This window comes from Indicator indicator, chromosome 4 (genome assembly GCF_027791375.1).
Source record: "Indicator indicator isolate 239-I01 chromosome 4, UM_Iind_1.1, whole genome shotgun sequence".
Lineage (NCBI taxonomy): Eukaryota > Metazoa > Chordata > Aves > Piciformes > Indicatoridae > Indicator > Indicator indicator.
Window position 1 is genome coordinate 9,014,225 of NC_072013.1, and position 18,397 is coordinate 9,032,621.

At 44.5% G+C, this 18,397-nt stretch overlaps 1 protein-coding gene across 1 annotated transcript in view; it reads right to left on the bottom strand.

Annotated features, from left to right (window-relative positions):
• Positions 1–1,295: 1,295 nt before the first annotated feature.
• LOC128981447 (cytosolic phospholipase A2 beta-like) overlaps positions 1,296–18,397 on the bottom strand; it is a 39,681-nt gene continuing 22,579 nt past the window's right edge. The window contains exons 13-22 of the mRNA XM_054400235.1: positions 17,495–17,630; positions 16,397–16,533; positions 15,323–15,545; positions 14,606–14,723; positions 13,484–13,621; positions 12,190–12,294; positions 9,625–9,810; positions 6,478–6,644; positions 5,761–5,947; positions 1,296–1,540 (exon numbers count right to left, since the gene is read on the bottom strand). Coding sequence (XP_054256210.1) covers positions 1,296–1,540; positions 5,761–5,947; positions 6,478–6,644; positions 9,625–9,810; positions 12,190–12,294; positions 13,484–13,621; positions 14,606–14,723; positions 15,323–15,545; positions 16,397–16,533; positions 17,495–17,630 — 1,642 coding nt within the window. The remainder of the gene's footprint in view (positions 1,541–5,760; positions 5,948–6,477; positions 6,645–9,624; positions 9,811–12,189; positions 12,295–13,483; positions 13,622–14,605; positions 14,724–15,322; positions 15,546–16,396; positions 16,534–17,494; positions 17,631–18,397) is intronic.

Here is an 18,397-nt window from a genome sequence, read left to right on the forward strand (position 1 = left end):
GGTCAAAATTAATATGCTGTGTTTGGATTAAACAAGGCAGAAAAATGTCCAAGTCCTGGTGCCTGGAAGTCAGGAAACTTTGACTTCTGTGGAGCTCTGTTTTGTATTGCTCAGCATCCCTCCCTATCATTTTTAATATAGTGGAGGGCTACAAAGATGTTCCAAGCTCCCAGTTCAAGACAAAGTCTCTCATTGCACTCCAAATGAAAACCAAATATTTTCCTCTAGAAAGAAGGTGTAATAGAAGAATTTCCTTTTTTTTTTTTTTATTTTATTTGTGCTCTGTTTTAGTTTAGCACCTATTAAAAATACCTTGCCTGTGATGTTAGGCATAGAAGGCTGGAAAGGGAAAAACCCATCATCAAAAATGCAATGGCTGTGCACTGTCAGTGAGTTAGGTTAGCCTACATTCAGTTTACATCTGTAAGGAGCACCAGCTTGTGTCTTGGTCATGACTATTAAATTAAATGTACTTGAGTCTATGGCAATTATTCCTCTCTACTCTCTGGTATCAAAAGCTTGCTGTATAAATCAATATCATCACTCAAGCCTTATGCGAAATTTTTCCGCCAGCCAACCCTCAAAGGAACCATACTTGCTCTCTGCAGCTAACATCCTCTCTCCTTGAAATGTAACTGCCCCCCTCATGGCAGTCTGGAGCAGCATTTCTGTGCCAAACTCTTGCAGGGACGTGGAAAAAAAAAGGAATGATTTCTAAATCAGCTAGGGGACAATGCGATTGTCCATGCTGCGGTTTGGCCATTCTTCACAGATATATATATGACTCTTTGGCCTGACTTCAAAGCTGAGCCCACCAATTCAGTGCAAGTTCTAGTAGCTCAGCCTGTCTGAAAATCTGGACATTACTGGATGCAAATGGCCAGGACTGGGTTTGTAACAAAGCATTGAAAAGACACTGACAATGGGCTCAGGATTGAGGGGACAGGCGCATACAAAGAATAGTGCTATCACCACCACCATATTCTATAGGATGTCTACCAGGGAGGTCCTGGATGGTCTCTGCTAACCAGGACCCTAATTTCTTAACAAGTAAGACAACCATGTGAGGCTCTCATGGTCTGATAACTTGGAGGAAGGAGATTAAATAAACCCTTTTGAAAGCTAGGCACTTGGAATGTGGCAAGATGAGAAATGTAGAGGTTTCCTCAGTTTCCTGCAAACAATGAACACTGTGATGTGTAGTAGCATGACTCTGATGTAACATGACTGTGATGTAACATGACTGTGATGTGTTGCAATCTGACTACTGCAGCACCAGAGGTACTGTTCCCAGCCTAGAGGTATCCAGCTCCAGCATAGGTGGGGAAATTCCCAGTCCTGCTGCTTCTCTTCCGTTCTACGGCACTCCGGATTGCCTGGAGGAGCAGGTCTCTGTTATTGAGGATGTTGTATTTGCTCAGATTCACAAGTTTGTCAAAGTTTTCAGAGGAGTAGATTAGCCTGATGAGGTAGTAGGGTGAGCAGTTGTTCTCCAGATTTACTTGGCCTTCTTCCATCTCTGAGTGAGAGCGCCTTACCCCTGCAGAGAAACACAAAAGCCACCAGTCACAGTGAGCCGAATCTGGGCATGAAACACATGGTGCTGGAGGAGACTGGTCTACACAGCAGAAAGTGCTGCTAAAAACAGCTTCCAGGAAAGACTGCACCCACCCACAGCTTGAAAGAGCCATTCTTGCTCACCTTTCCCAGCCAATCCTCCTTTCCTCTCCTCAGATCTGGAAAACTCTAAGCAGGAGTGGCAGGAATTGTTACCTTACCCCTCATCCTATGCCCCTGCAAACAATCATTCCATGGCAGAGTAGCCCTGGGTCCACATCCTTTCCCAAACCCTAGGCAAGTCAGACACCTGAAACACCTTTCAAAATTCATGATCAGACCTTGATTCGTGGTGACAAGAACACATCTGTCAGCTAGAGCAAATGGACAACCAAGAAAGAGGTCTTGTGATACTAACCACACAAGACTGCCTATTAGAGAGCGCAGAGGGAACAGAGCACCTCACATCAGCCTCTGGTCCTTCCAATCCTTCAGCTTAGCCTCAGGTCATCTCTCGGAGATGCCAACATCCATCCTCCCTGTTGGACCAATCTTTTTGCTTGAAAGCACACCAGAGACACCCTCTGCCAGGGACTTCAGCAGCCTCCTATTTATGGTTCTACAAAATGTTTAGAGTTAAGTTTACCATCTGGGTTTTTTCACCCAGCTCCTTGCAGTCTGAAGCAGACATACCCAAACCACAAGTGTGTTGTGAGATGACTACAAACAGACTGCAGATATATTTCTTATCTACCAGAACCACATGAAAATGACATGTGAATTTTGCTTGGCACACAGCAGGTTTTATCTATCGTAGTGGTTTCTTAGCTTGATGATCTTGGACTAGATGATCTGCAGAGGCCCCTTCAAGTCCCTTCCATTCTGTGATCTGAGAGTGCTCAGCACTAGAAGTGGCTGTATTAAAAATGTCCAAGTTTTCCTTTATCAAGCCTCCCATTATTCAGAGAGCTGAATAGTCTGTGCTATCCAGATAGAGCTGCACCTGCTTCAAGCACACAAAAGCACAGTCTACAGTTGCATTCTAAACAAGCACAAGATGATTGTCTTTTCTAGAATTTAAAGAGTTAAAAGCAATAAAAATAAGTACCCACATTCCACAAGGTGTCTCTCAGACATCTAGAAATGAAAAGCTTCACTGTTAAACTTGAAATCCATGCAAGCAGGTTGCCAAGGTCCCTCCTCCCCCAACCACCCACATCAGTTGCTGTCTGTCAGTTTGATTGATGAATCACTGGCCAGTCAGAGACATGCAGGTGAGCATCACAGCCCACAGATTTGAGCCTGGAGCACTGAGAAGCTGCTTTGCTCTGTGTAATCTCATCCATCTTTTGTTCAGAGAGACTCTAAAGTACTCACTTGTTTCACTTGCTAGCCACAGCTCAATGACCACATCTCACCATGCATTGCCATTTGAACCATCTTTGGCCTTTATCTAACAAGCCCAGTACTTTCCACTGGGCATCTCCTCTGTTCCTCCCTAGAGTTTCCAGATGTGATTTTATTGGTGTACCTCTTGCTGCACAAGTATTCTGAGCACTGGTGAACATCACAGCAGAAAAGGAGCTTTACTTAACCTGTTTCGCTTCTGTTCGTAACCTTCCCCAGATGTTCCCTCAGAGACAATCGTTTTGCTGTGGTCCCAGTACCACAATACAACTTTGGGTAAAGCTGGAAGGAGAGTGAATGCTCTGTCTGCTGTGTTGAGCAGCAGGAAGGGAGACAAGAAGTTCCACCTGGCCTGACATCTCAAAGGGTGCTGCACGAGACACTTCAGGGTTTGTTGCTACAAGAGCTCCAGCACAGAGGAAGGTCCCAGCTTAAGTCAGACTGCAGAGACACCAACAAGACCCTGCCTGTCTGATTTTTTGCAGAGTATCCCACAAGCTGTTGGAAAAACCTAGTCCATACTGAGGCTCTCTTGTTCTAACATGGCCTTTGCTGCTTCATGGCTGCATCCAAAGACAACACCTGAGGGCAAACCCCACTGCTCTAAGCCTCCGTGCATAACCAACCCAGCTGCATGTGTCCCCATAGCAAAGTTATGTCTGTTGTTGAATTCCCAGGAGGAGGGATATGAGCTGTGTCACCTGGAAAACTCCAGGTCTTGTTAATTATATGCACAGGGCTGCCAAACTCATGTGCAAAGCTCTTTAGCAAGTACAGGACACTGCCCTGCTCTGTGAGCTGAGGCTTTCCCTTGTGTACACCACAGGCTAAAAGAGCTCTTCTAGCAGATCTTTCTGCTCACTGTCTTTAGTTAAAGGAAGCAACCTGCTTCTCCCACAATGCTTGTACCAGCACCATGTAATATCAAGGCCAAGGTAGGACAGTCAGTATCTTTCATGCTTCTTACCCTTAGGTCAATCAACCACTGCAGCCCCTCCACCTCCTACTATTTATTTTTCTGAACATGTTCATAACAGAATTGTTTGACTCAGCTGTTAGCAGCCACATGCCCATTTCTTCTGCTCTGACTCTTGGGCCCCAAACATCCTTCTTATTATTGCTGGAGAGATTTGCTAATTCTCTCCCTCTAGATGGGAGGATGGCACAAAGGCATGAGAGTATGGGAGAAGCAACCAGTTCTTGGTCTGTCCCAAACTGAGGAGGAATTCTGCCTCTGTCTTTTCCCTACTTACCACTGCAAGTGCTGCTTTCTCCAGTGTGCCCTTCACAGCCTTTTTCTGTCCTGTGTCTCAACCAACATAGAATCATAGAATCATGGAATCAGTCAGGGTTGGAAGGGACCACAAGGATCATCCAGTTCCAACCCCCCTGCCATGGGCAGGGACACCTCACACAGGATCAGGCTGGCCAGAGCCTCATCCAGCCTGGCCTTAAACACCTCCAGGGATGGGGCCTCAACCACCTCCCTGGACAACCCATTCCAGGCTCTCACCACTCTCATGGGGAAGAACTTCTTCCTCACGTCCAGCCCGAATCTCCCCACTTCCAGCTTTATTCCACTCCCCCTAGTCCTATCACTACCTGATGTCCTAAAAAGTCCCTCCCCAGCTTTCTTGCAGGCCCCCTTCAGATACTGCAAAGCCACAATAAGGTCACCTCAGAGCCTTCTCTTTTCTAGACTGAACAACCCCAACTCTTTCAGTCCTCACAGGAGAGGTGCTCCAGCCCTCTGATCATTCTCGTGGCCCTTCTCTGGACACCTTCCAGCATGCATCAGTGAGGCTGCTGTGGCTTGCCAGCTTGCCCTGTGAGCAGCACATGGAGGCTAATCATCAGGGATGTGGACCTGCCACAGCTGTCACATTGTGGTTTACTATGTGAAAGACAGAATTTCACTCTCTGTACGGGGAACATAACCCTGGGTTTGGTGAGAAGGCTAATGTGGCTAGGCTAACAGGAAAAAAATGCATGCCTCCTTCTCCTCTGCCATGGTGGAAACTCATCTACTGTGTGCTGAATGCACACAGCCTGGCTGTGGTAGTTTTAGGCTGGTGCCTAGGAAAATTTTCACACAGATTGAGTAGAAAAGTGGTAGAATGTAAATAAATTACAATTGGATAGAAAGGGAAAATAATGGTAAGGTCTCAATAATCCCATTGGTCTAATAACTAATATAAAATTAGTTGTGTAAACTAACTCTCTCTCTTTTTGGTTTCTTCACTCTAGCAGATACTAGCTGGTGGCTTTTGGTTAGCTGTTGCTGACGTTGGCTGTACTCTTGTTGTAGCTAAGTACTAACAAGCTACTCTCTCTTTTACCTTGTATAGGGTGGGAGAACAGAGCAGGGAAGGGCAAGCTATTAGTATCCCCCTGGTTTTGTCCAGAGGGTGGGGTGGGGGGTTGTGCTGATTATAAATTGTAAATATGGTATATTTTGTACTTATTCATTGCATTTCATATTTTAGATTGTAGTTTTGCTTGTAAATACAGCTTCATTTGCTTCCACCTGAGCTAGTCTGGCAATATTATCTGGGAGGTACTTTCAACCCACCACACTGGCCTAAGAGATGAGTGGGCTTGCTCATTTGTAGCCCAAGGGAAGAGGCAAATATACATGTATGACTGTGATGGGTAGGAGACAGGATGGTCTCACATAAAGGCTGTGTCCTCACTCTAAATTATTGCTACAAAGGACAAATAGGACCCATGCTGTGGCCCTCCCCCCAGAAAAGCCTGAACACAATTAGAAAGTATAGTTTTGTTAGCTGTTCTCACCAGGCTCCTTGTATTCCTTAAAGCTGTCATTCACCAGAGGGAAATGGATGACTATGGGTGCTCTGGGGTCCTCTGCGTCCGAAAACACGTAACATTCCTTTGGGTTCTTCTCATCTTCTTCACTGAGCTCCACTTTGGGGAATGGGATTTTTTGTATCTTGCAGTATTTGTATGTCATCTCTAATTGCTGTGGACACAGAATGTCGTTGCCTTAAAGCCAGCACTAAGACAAGAATCAGGTTTACTGAGGTATAATAGAAACACTACAGCATTTTAACCCAGTCCCTAGAATCCCTGCAATGAATGTGTAGTCCAAAACAGCTACAGTGTAACTCTCCTTTTTGCCACTACTCATCACAAATCAGAAGATGCTTCTTACACCCCCCCCCCTTTTTTCTTTTTTTTTTTTTTTACAGCCAGAGGGTAAAGCAACACTTAGAATTCGTCATGAGGACAGACCAGGAGAGACTGAGGTCATGTCCCCAGCAACTGCAATTCCCTGAGGCTTCTAAGTGTATGTTGCAAACCACTACAGAGAAAAGAGCCTAACAGTTTCTATAATCCTGATCTTAAAGGAAGTTTCTTCTCCAAGATATTGTGACTGGTTTGCTCTTGAGTATATGATCAAAATTCAGAGAGACACTTACTTAATAGTTTTAATAACACAATAAGAGTTTTACCAGGACTGAAGGGAGCAGAGCATGTTAATCTTCTCACCTTGAACACGTTCCCCAAACCATAATCAAGTGAGATAATGACATCCACGTTCCTCTCTGGTTTGAAAAGTGCTGCACCACTGGTGTTGATGAAATAGCCAACATCTATCAGGCAAAGATATTTCTGCAGCGGTGTCAGATCGTTAGGGAAAGCATCCAGCACAGTGTCTGAAAAACATTTTAACACAGTTAGTGTTGTGTTGGCAGGAAAGGAGTCAGTAATTCTCTCTGTGCTACATGTTAAGGGCAACCCCTTCACCTCCTTCTCTATTGTGAGTCCACAAACAGGGCCTCAGGAGCATGCCCTCCAAACTACACATCTGTGCACACATCTGGCCTGTTCCTGTACTCCCCCAGGCACACTCACATGGCAGGCCATAAGGCAGCCAGGCAGAGGGCAAGTGAAGCACAGATTCCACTGGCCTCACAGGCTGCTCTGGGGAGTGGTTTTTCACAGAAGGGAAATTTTGCCAATTTTTCTTTCCCCTAAGAAAAGGGGAAAACATGAACAGAACCAATTTCACAGTGTAGCAACAGATCTAACAAATGCAGTACATCACTGCACATTTGCATTGGGTTATTTTTCCATTCTCAGGATTAGAGTCCTCAAAAGGTGAAATATCACCTTCAGTGATCTCTCACATAAATTATCTTAGCCATGCTGCAAAAAAAAAAAAAATCCAACTCATCATGCATACAGCAGCCCCTACCAACAGCTTAATACATTGCTTGAAGTAATTAAACCTCACATTAACACCAAAAGGAACCAAAAGGGGATTATACCTGCAAGCAAGTTGAGATCTACAGCCAGTTTCTAACAGCTAGACTCTTGTTTCTCTGCTAGCAATCTCTCCACCCTGACCCACAGCCAGCAAGTCCACTGTTTTTCCTCTGGTACCATTTCTAGTCCCATGAAGTAAGAAGCATTTGGCCGTGGTTTTAACTATCAGAAGAGTGATTTAAGAACGTTCCTCAAGTTCACAAAAGGAGGTAGCAAAGCCCAGAGCAGACCCTGTGAGCCCTAAATCATTTGTGCTTAGGTATTGTAAGAAACTGATGATCACATACATACTGGAGGTAAATTCTAGCTTTTCACTTCTTTCAATCTCTGCCTCCCTGGCCTCATTCTGTAGAGTTGATTTAAACCATGCAGAATAAATCTAGCTTGTTCCATAGCCTGGAATGTTTGACAGCAGCTTGAAGTAATAGCTCATTTTTTTTCCATTCCCTCACTGTCAGGTCTTTATAAAAATTATTTATTTCAGCATTCATGGCTGCTTGGAATTCTGCTGCAATGTCAGACATTTGCTTGCAGCCCCTCACAGAAGAAACAGAGCACACATTTTAGTTTTCTATGGCCTAATGAATAATTTTTTTAGTTAAGATTCTGTTACTCATTTTTTTATCACAGAGATGGAACAATGCAGCATTTATCCATGGCTGGATATGTGAACTAGAAGTGGGCACTTCCATGGGGAAGTCTCTTCTGCCATCCAACACCCAAAAGAGGACTCTGCTAAAGGAATTCCCCTGAAAGCATGAACCCTACTGAAAATGCTTTACACTCATTCCAGGCTATGGTTCTCAAATTTCTTACCATGAAAAATCAGGCTTTCCACATGGCATTTAAAATCTTGTTTTAATGTGTCAGGTAACTTGAGCTGCAGGGAAGCTGTTAAAACACAGCTATATTCTGGAGACCTACCACAAAGCTATCATTTTTTACTCACAGAGCTGGCATCTCCTCTCACTCCTAGAGATGGCTCTAGACCTAGTTTTAGACTGATCTCATCCAGGCAGTCAAAAGAGGATACAAAAATCTCCTAATTCTTCCCACTCCAGACTTCCTATTCTCCACTTCTTTTTCTTTATTAGTAGAATATCTACCCTGAGGTAGCCTATGCTCTCTTCCTCCAAATCCTCCTTGAAATCTGCTTCCACCATTTGGCTTTACAAAATTTCTAGTTAGCAAACGTAAGGAAAACTGTTTCATTATTTTTTTTAACATTTACTGATTGACAGTTTCATCCTTCCAAGCTACTTTCTTGCTCCTTCTCTCACCCACCATTTTTATGCTACTTATTTTCTCTTTCTCTCACTTGTTTTCTTACAGCAGACTCTTTCAGGACTTTTTGCCTACCAAACATTTTGAAAGGACTCAGCACACTCTGGGCTCTGCCTTAATCCACAAAAAAGCTCCACCATCTCTTGCTATTGTCACTAAACCACGTAGTAGTGGCAACCAGCAACAAAGTTGTTGTAACTTGTGTGAAACAGCGGAGAGAATAGAAGCTGACAAAGAGAAGGACTCAGAGAGGAGGCAGAGGACACTTTTTCTTGCTGAAGTCAGACTAATCCTAATAAAGTGGGGTCCTCCCAGTCAGCTCATGGAATAAATGAGGATGCTGGGATTACAGGAAGGCTTGTGATGTACAAAATGTCAGCTCCACCACCTTGCTATCATTTCACAGATTGTTTCACAGATTTTTGAAATAAAACTATCATGAGTGTTGTCTCAGCCTACATGCAGAGCACAGGCCATAGAAAACTGCTGTTCAATTCATACATCAAGTCTACACATTCTGTTTGTTTAACATGTGGATTTAACTTGCTGTTGTTGGATCTTGGTATTTGTGTTTCTGAAGGGTTAAAGAGAGGTCTCTGGATAGGTAAAATCCTCAGGCAGAAATATCACACATAGGCAACCACATGCTTGCAGCCAGTCCTTTTCCTCATCTGCTCCACATAATAACCTGCTATTGCATGGTCCCAGTCTCACCTTTGTTTCTGACCTGAAAAGTTTCTACCCTTTCTGAGTAATCTGACTGCTGTTACCTACACAGAGTGACAAAATCCCTGTAGAAAAGCAGACTTTGACACACACTACAGATATCTTCAGGAGGTGAAAGATCGGCACATGAACTACTGAGTTTTAACCCGTTACCCTAGAGAAGCAGACACCATAAACACAGTTCCACCTCAGCAGACATCACAGGATGTTAGGGGTTGGAAGGGACATCTGAAAGTCATCAAGTCCAACCCCCCAAGCCCGGAGAAAATATCTCTAAAGGTGAGATTTCCAAAGTCTAAAACCAAAACAATCTGAGATGTTACCTTCACGCTGCAGCCTACTCTTTGTTGCAGTTACCTTTCCATTCAATAAACTTTTTCTGATGGATATAATCCTTGTGGAATTCTAAGCCTCTCAGGAAGTTATGAGACTTGGCCAGTAGTGGACGCTTGGTCATAATGTCCTGAAACATTTCGTACAGCTTCCCTGACAAGCAAGACGGAGGCTCGATGACAGTGATCTCTTCCTCAGGGGAGTGTTTTTCTGAAACAGAGAAGGGAGTGTGAGGAAAACCATCAGCAATCTCTTCTGCTGGGCACCTTTGCTGCCCAGCTGCCCTCACACTCTTTCTGTGGGTTCCTTCCCTCTCTGTTTCTTGCAGTCTGCCGGGAAACATATGCACATGACCAACCCAGTTTGAACAAGGAGAAAGTTGGCTGTCTTTAAAGCAAGCACAGCTTCTGCCTTTTACTCTCTCAAATTACACAGAGGTTTTGTACTTTTGCCTACAAGTAAAGGTGTCCTTCTCGTTTGCTGCCATGGAAGGAGCTGCCGAACAGACCATGAGTGAATTTTAAACTAAAAACATTCGTAACGTTTGAAGTATGCCTCAAGGTTTAAAAGAAAATAATTTTTAAAATAAAAGAAAATGATAATGTAAAGTAAAATGAAATAGAAAAGGGAAGGGAAGGGAGGGGAAGGGAAGGGAAGGGAGGGGAAGGGAGGGGAAGGGAAGGGAAGGGAAGGGAAGGGAAGGGAAGGGAAGGGAAGGGAAGGGAAGGGAAGGGAAGGTTAGGGAAGGGAAGGGAAGGTAAGGGAAGGGAAGGTTAGGGAAGGGAAGGGACGGGAAGGGAAGGGAAGGGAAGGGAAGGGAAGGGAAGGGAAGGGAAGGGAAGGGAAGGGAAGGGAAGGGAAGGGAAGGGAAGGGAAGGTGGAAGGGAAGGGAAGGGAAGGGAAGGGAAGGTTCGGGAAGGGAAGGGAAGGGAAGGGAAGGGAAGGGAAGGGAAGGGAAGGGAAGGGAAGGGAAGGGAAGGGAAGGGAAGGAAGGGAAGGGAAGGGAAGGGAAGGGAAGGGAAGGGAAGGGAAGGGAAGGGAAGGGAAGGGAAGGGAGGGAAGGGAAGGAGGGAAGGGAAGGAGGGAAGGGAAGGGGGAAGGGAAGGGAAGGGAAGGAGGGAAGGGAAGGGAAGGAGGGAAGGGAAGGTGGGAAGGGAAGGGAAGGGAAGGGAAGGAGGGAAGGGAAGGGAAGGGAAGGGAAGGGAAGGGAAGGGAAGGAGGGAAGGGAAGGGAAGGGAAGGGAAGGGAAGGGAAGGGAAGGGAAGGAAGGGAAGGGAAGGGAAGGGAAGGGAAGGGAAGGGAAGGAGGGAAGGGAAGGAGGGAAGGGAAGGGAAGGGAAGGGAAGGAAGGGAAGGGAAGGGAAGGGAAGGGAAGGGAAGGGAAGGGAAGGGAAGGGAAGGGAAGGGAAGGGAAGGAGGGAAGGGAAGGGAAGGTCGGGAAGGGAAGGGAAGGGGAAGGGAAGGGAAGGGAAGGGAAGGGAAGGGAAGGGAAGGGAAGGGAAGGAAGGGAGGGGAAGGGAGGGGAAGGGAGGGGAAGGGAGGGGAGGGGAGGGAGAGAGGGATAGGGAGGGGGAGGGGAGGGGAGGGAGAGGGGAGGGGAGGGAGAGGAGGAAGGAGGAGGAAGGAGAGGGAGGAGGAGGGAGAGGAGAGGAGGAGGGGAGAGGAGAGGAAGGAGAGAGGAAGGAGAGGAGAGGAGAGGAGAGGGAGAGGAGAGGAGAGGAGAGGAGAGGGAGAGGAGAGGGAGGAGAGGAGAGGAGAGGAGAGGGAGAGGAGAGGAGAGGAGAGGAGAGGGAGAGGAGAGGAGAGGAGAGGAGAGGAGAGGAGAGGGAGAGGAGAGGAGAGGGAGAGGAGAGGAGAGGAGAAGGAGAGGAGAGGAGAGGAGAAGGAGAGGAGAAGGAGAGGAGAAGGAGAGGGAGAAGGAGAGAGGAGAAGGAGAGGAGAAGGAGAGGGAGAGGGAGAGGGAGAGGGAGAGGGAGAGGGAGAGGGAGAGGGAGAGGGAGAGGGAGAAGGAGAAGGAGAAGGAGAAGGAGAAGGAGAAGGAGAAGGAGAAGGAGAAGGAGAAGGAGAAGGAGAAGGAGAGGGAGAAGGAGAGGGAGAAGGAGAGGGAGAGGGAGAGGGAGAGGGAGAGGGAGAAGGAGAGGGAGAAGGAGAAGGAGAAGGAGAAGGAGAAGGAGAAGGAGAAGGAGAAGGAGAAGGAGAAGGAGAAGGAGAAGGAGAAGGAGAAGGAGAAGGAGAAGGAGAGGGAGAGGGAGAGGGAGAGGGAGAGGGAGAGGGAGAAGGAGAGGGAGAAGGAGAGGGAGAAGGAGAAGGAGAAGGAGAAGGAGAAGGAGAAGGAGAAGGAGAAGGAGAAGGAGAAGGAGAAGGAGAAGGAGAAGGAGAAGCAGAAGGAAAAAAAGAAAAAGAGAAAAGAAAAAGAAAAATCATCACATAGTAATCATTCTGACACAGGTGAAAATCATTCTGAAAGATAGATATTGAGGCAACACAACATGCAGCAGTTTAGAAAGAGCAGCAACAGCACATCTGTCTTAATCCTCCCCTGAAGAGGAAATCCTGCCAGGTCAAAAACTCTGGGTTTTAAAACTCTTACCTATATCTACCATATCTTTGGCCCATCGTTCCCAGAATTCATTTGAATTTGAGGACCAGTACAAGCCATCCAGCAAATTCCTAGTGAAGATGTTTGTCCAAAGACCTGCAAGTCAAACCAGATGGGAAAAACACTGCACCACCATACGCTGGTGTTAGAAGTATCCCTGGTAGCTGTTACTGGCCCACGTGAACTGACCCTGCTGTGATGACAGCTTCAGCAATAGGCCTCACAGAGTTCAAACATAATGGTGTCAGTACTTCAGTGCTCTTGCTCACAAGATAACAACACACAGAACAGTCACTGTATAGTACAGAGTAACAAAGTAAGAGGTATCAGTCACCCAGACTCTGCTTTTTCAGTGTTTGCCATGTCCTTAAGAAAGCAAGCAGGCTTTGAAAGCATGGCAAAGCACCATAAGCACAAAGCCTTTCTTTAAACTGATTTATTCTTTAAATTGATCTAAGACACTTTTTTTTTTTTTTTTTTCCTTTCAGTCACGTTTTGTTCCTCTGGAGTTCAACTGGTCCAGGATCAAAAGAGAATTTGCTCCATATGTGAGTCTGCCTTTGGAAAAAAGAGATCTATCCTTCGTCGTTTAAGCCCCATGCCAGGAATAAATTCAATCTCTAGCAGACTTCACAGTGAGAGAAACAATTTCTGTCTCCACTGAACACCCTTGAATTTGGTATCAAAAGATAAAATTCTGACAAGGATTCAAAATCTGCCAGGGGCAGGTAGATTTCTCTGCCTAGCTGCTTTTCCCCTTCACCTTTAGAGGCAGAACAGCAAGTCAAAGCACTTGCTGGGTGTTAAAAGGGCTTGCCTCATCTGTATGGGCAGGGAAGATTAGCACACCATTCTGAACCCATAAAGCTCAGATAGTTCTCACCTTTATGGGTTGCCCTAAATAATTTATATTTTATTTTTAGCTCCTTCCAGTTCTATCCCAGCAATGCACTGCCTAGAAACACAGTTGATGACGTGGAAGAGTCGATGCCTGATCAGGGAAGAAAGGCTTATTATTTCCTCAGCTTGCTTTCTTCACCTTCTTGTTCGGTTCAGAAAATGGGAAGGGGAACCTCCTGCAACTTTCCCAAATCTGCCCAGGTTAAAAGTGAAGATGAGAGGAAACAAGCTTTACAAAGAGCAGAAGTGTACAAAAAGGTAAAACATCCACTGAATCAAGATATAGAGCAGACCTGCTGGCAATGAGTGTTTACAGAACACAGTGGCTAGCTAGTGCCATGCTTTCTACCATGGTGTGATTAACTATATTGCACTGATAGATCACCTTCCAGATAGCAGATCCGAGATTCTGGCAGCTTCTTCACTCTCCTTCCCATGAAGAACTCACTGTCAAAATATTCTGAGGGAATGGAAGTTCCGTATTTTGGTATGGCCACCTCGTAAGGAGAGAACTCTGCCCACTCTACAAAAGAATTGACACACAGCATGTTCACTGCACCAAAACCAACAAAACAAAACCTTCCCTGTGGATAAAGCCACCCACAAGCTCCACAAATTTCACTTGTCTGAGCAGCTCTGTACTCTCAGTAGCTTTGTATTGCAAATCGCACTGTCTAGTTCCACAAAAACTGAGAGGTGATTTGCATACAAAAGGAACTCATTTTTGCTCCTTAGAAAGACTCTAGCATTAGCTTCATGAGTTTATATATATATATATATATTTCTGTATTAAGATTCTGGGATCCCACTTGCCTCTCTAAATCAAGGGCATCAAAGGTACAACATGCAAGCATGATCCAACCCACCAGGTATGACTGGCGTGCAACCTCTGCTAACCCAAACCTGTCAGTCTACATGATATAACAAAGCAGCCTGAAGACACACCAGCTCCTAACTAGAAAGTACCACAGTGTGGGCATGGCCATGGCCACAGGTTCCTGACTCAAACTGTCCTGTAGGGGTACTGCAGTAGAAATAAACCTAGCCAAATACAAGTGCTATCTGGTTTCGCTTTTTTTCCTTTCCAGCACTTGCTTTTTTAAACACCTTTTGTTGAAAATAATCTGTGTGCATTTAAAGGGTGTCATATCACACTCATTTAGCAGTCATACTCCACCTCATTTTTACATCCTCATCAGTGTAGTATTTAAGGAAGTGACAGTTACTTATCACAGCACCTCTGCAAATTAAGGAAGCATCAAAGCCATATTCTAGGTAGAACTTCAGCCCAGATCCTCAGAAATGCCCTGCTCATGCCTCAGCACGTTACCCAGCAGATCTAATCAACACCCAGCAGTTTGCCAAAAAAGGCAAACATTTTTGTTAAAAGATGAATAGTGAGCCAGGGCAAGCAACAGGTGTATGTCCCTTTTATTCTCCACACTCATACACTCTCCCTCCAAATTCTCTTTAGTCTTCATTCAGAAGAGACTCTAGGAATGCTTACCTCTAAATTTGAAAGTACCAAACTTTTCACCTTTCACATTGAGGACTGCATAGAAAGGCAGTGGGTTTTGTCCATGCTCCAAAGCCTTGCGCTGGTCTGTGAGTTTGTACTTTCTTGGCTAATCAAAGAAATTAAAATAGAGCATAGTAAACCTCTGGAAAAACAATAGGCAAAAAATGTGCCACCATCTACCTGGGTACAGAGAGATAACAGATGTTTTACAACTCAGAGGAATTAGTGAGTCACATCTTTATGAGGTCTCTTCCTCCATGTTCCTGCACTTCCTTTCTGGTTGCCTTTTTGATGCCTAATAACCTCTTAATTAATATCTAAGTGCCTCGATTGCCTGCATCCCACAGATCTTCACTAAGGCTGAGACTAATGTTCTCAGGAGGACAAATTACTCTAGCTCTTAAGCGCCCAACTAGAAACAGACTTTTAAAGACCTGAATTTTGGGGAGCATTATACAGTTCTCTCTGATAGTTTGCCTACTGAAGTTGCTAGCTGTTGGGCACCCTAGTACAGAGGCATCTTCAGAGCATTATCCACCCTGGACAATCCTGGCTGCAAGATCTTCTGTCATTGTTTACTAATCACACTGGGATGCCTCCGTCACTTTGGATTTGTTCCACGCATTATGTCATGCCCTCAAAGAGTAAAGCTCTAAAGAAAATGAGTGCATGCTTCTTGAATGTGTGGCAACACCACAGACATACCTTTTCATGTAAGAACATTTCCTGAACAAGTGACCACAAAGTTGTAAAAGATGACACATGTCCTGCTTTTGCCCTTTCAGCGATCTCCTTGTGATAATACTTCAGATGCTCTATAGACATAAGGTTGCGTTTGCATTTTGTCACTTGTTCTTTCACTGCCTTAAGCGGCCCCTCCAGAGACCTCTGTGACCAGTCAGCATGCTCATATAGGTCTGCTAGGGTCCTAAAGAACAGAAACATGAGAAAATCATCCACTTACTCAGGTGGGTTTGGAAATTTACTGTATTTGCCCAACTACTTTCATCAAAGCAGAGAATCAACAAGCCTAAACTGAAGTTCTGATTGAGAGCCAACAGTAATAGCTTTAGCAGGGAATTATGTTTGCTTATGTGATGATTTAGAGGCTAGGTGCCTTTAAGAACCACAAAGTTACAGACCTCCAGGAGGTGGACAGGAATGTACTTCATTCCCATAAGTCTTGTATCCCTATAAAATTGGTTGCAGAGTCAGTTTTCTGCTCTTTTCCCTCCCTCTCTCCTCCTGGGAGGAATACACACAGACTGTGATCTCTTGCCGGGGAGGCCTGGTGTCAGCCCTGGCAACACTGCCAATTAGGTCTGGAGTGGCCTAACTGGGGCTTGGAGCTGCCAAGCTGAATTTAAGCTGCATCACAATGCTGTGGTGTGAGGGGTAGAGAGGCACTGGGGCAGGGGATCGTGGGGGGGCATGAAGGCATGGATTTGTGGGCCTCAGATAGAAGGAGGTTTGTGTGATGCTTCGGCTTAATGAGCTTCTGTGTGAAACCAGACTATGGATTCTGTGTATTTAATATGCTTTGTACTGTTGTATGTAGTTATGAATAGCATGTCCATTTAAACTTCCCACTTCTGTCCAATCCTTTGTGTGAGCGTTTTCCTTTCACCCCTTTTGGAAGAGGTAAAAGAGCACCTGTCTTGCTCTAAACTAAGACAACTTATTAACAATGTAAGGCTCTGAAAGAGGTGCACCTCTCTCACGTTGTGGAAAGGCAGTGTCACAGTCAGCCCAAACACAAATCCCATGATCTATACGCACCATGTGGAGCCAGACGCCCCAGTGACATAGGTGACACAGTCCAACAGATTGAGCTTCTGAAGAGCTATGAGGTGGCCAAACATAGCTGACATTGCTCTGAGGCCGCCACCTGTTGCCATAACAGCTATTACTGGGACCTGTTCAAAACATAAGCATTATCTTCAAAAAGTTACTCACTTGACTACTTGGAAAAGCCTAATTACAGCTCTTAGAATTTCCACAGCAGACTTTGGAGGACAATGAAATTAAATCAACATTCAGTCAGACTTTGCCAGTACCACCTTTAAATCAACCTCCAGATACTCAGTGGGTTTCCCTAAATCCCAATGCTTGGATGAATTTGAATAGGCAGTGATTTCCACTTTCCTTCTTCTCCTTGTTCTTTATAGTTGGAATTGCAATTAATAACAGATAATGGTATGATTTTACTATAAATTTAAAAAAAAAAAAAGGTAATAAATGGAATTAAGAATGGATTCAGTGAAGTCCTGAGTAGAGTTCAGGAAAAAAAAATATATTAAGCAAACAAAATGATTCTTTGGACAGTACCCATTCAGCCAATTCCAGCAAGAAAATAAATGTTCACTTAAAAATTCAGACTGGATCTTGGTAAAAACACATACTACAGCTGGAGCTTGTTAAACTATGGTCTTTCTCCGCTCTAAAGAATTCTGACTTTTTCTGAAAAGTGTTCTGAAAATGAAAAAAAAAAAAATGGGACATCACAATGATTTCATAAATATCTGTGTGAGGTGAATTTCAAATATGTCTGTTTTCCTACTTGTTTGGGGTTTTCTGGCTGGGCTGTGTTTAACACAATGCACCAACACCTCATATCTTGCTCATCCACTGCATCAGTGTTGGAAGTTCTGGCTTTGAAGAGTAGTGTATTATGTCATTGGGAATTTGACCACTGGAAAGAACAGAGACATGAACAGATGAGGATGGGGAATGCCACACTGAGAACTTCTGCTCTGCTGCTATTCAAATCAACAGGTTTGGCATCAACATGCAAAAACGACAAGAAATTTTGTGGGGAGTGGTGCCAGTCCTAATTCAACAGAACCACACCCCATGCTTGGATTCCAGCTCACAGACCTCATGTCCATGTAGATCCCTTCCCAGATGAAGAACTCTTTTCAAGGCATTGGCAACCACTCTCTTCCTTTTCAGGAGGAATTCCTGCTCATCTCGGCACAGGTCATACCCAAAGCGCACATCCAGCTTTTCTGTGCTGAAACATAAACCAATGCAGAGGCACAGGTGTTTAAAACCTATATGAGGCTATTTACAGCAACTACACTCTACCAGACAGCATAAAAAAAAAAAAAATCAGGATTCACTGTTCAGATTTAGAGACAGAATCACAGCTTCCAGTTTCAAAGGCATCAACTGCTTTGCTTCTGCGTAGTTTATTTTCTGATGTTTCAATATAAGTTTTACTGCCAGCTAAGGATAGCTAATATGGAAAAAAAAAAAACAAACCAAACCAAACCAAAACAAAAACCCAGGCTTTTTTGTGTCTTTCAGTAGCTTTGTAAGCTGAATCCTTTCTGTTTCTGGTTCATATTTCTCAGCCAAGGGTGTCTTTTGTGGAGATTTGTACCACTGATTTGTACAGAAACAGTAAGATGAAAAGGATGTTCAGATCATTTGGGGTTATTTGTTGCCCGACTCATTACTTTACAGTGTAACATTTTGTCTTCCCTAGCTTGTTCTTCTTTCCATTGATATCACCAGAGCCATAATCTATTTACTTAAGAATCTCTGAGTGCTTTGAGTAACACATGAATTCTGGATGTTTTCCTTATTTCAAATTCCCTCTGCCTTCTTCCTGCTTCTGTGTCTCTGTTAAAGAAGACTTCAATCTCAGTCTTTTGTTTTCTGCTGTAAAGGACACTCAGTGACTAAGTTCCTCACTGTTTGAAATTCTCATAGTTTATTTCTTTTTGTTGTTACATCTTGGTGTGACTCTTTTGCCCCAAGGACATTCAACTTTGA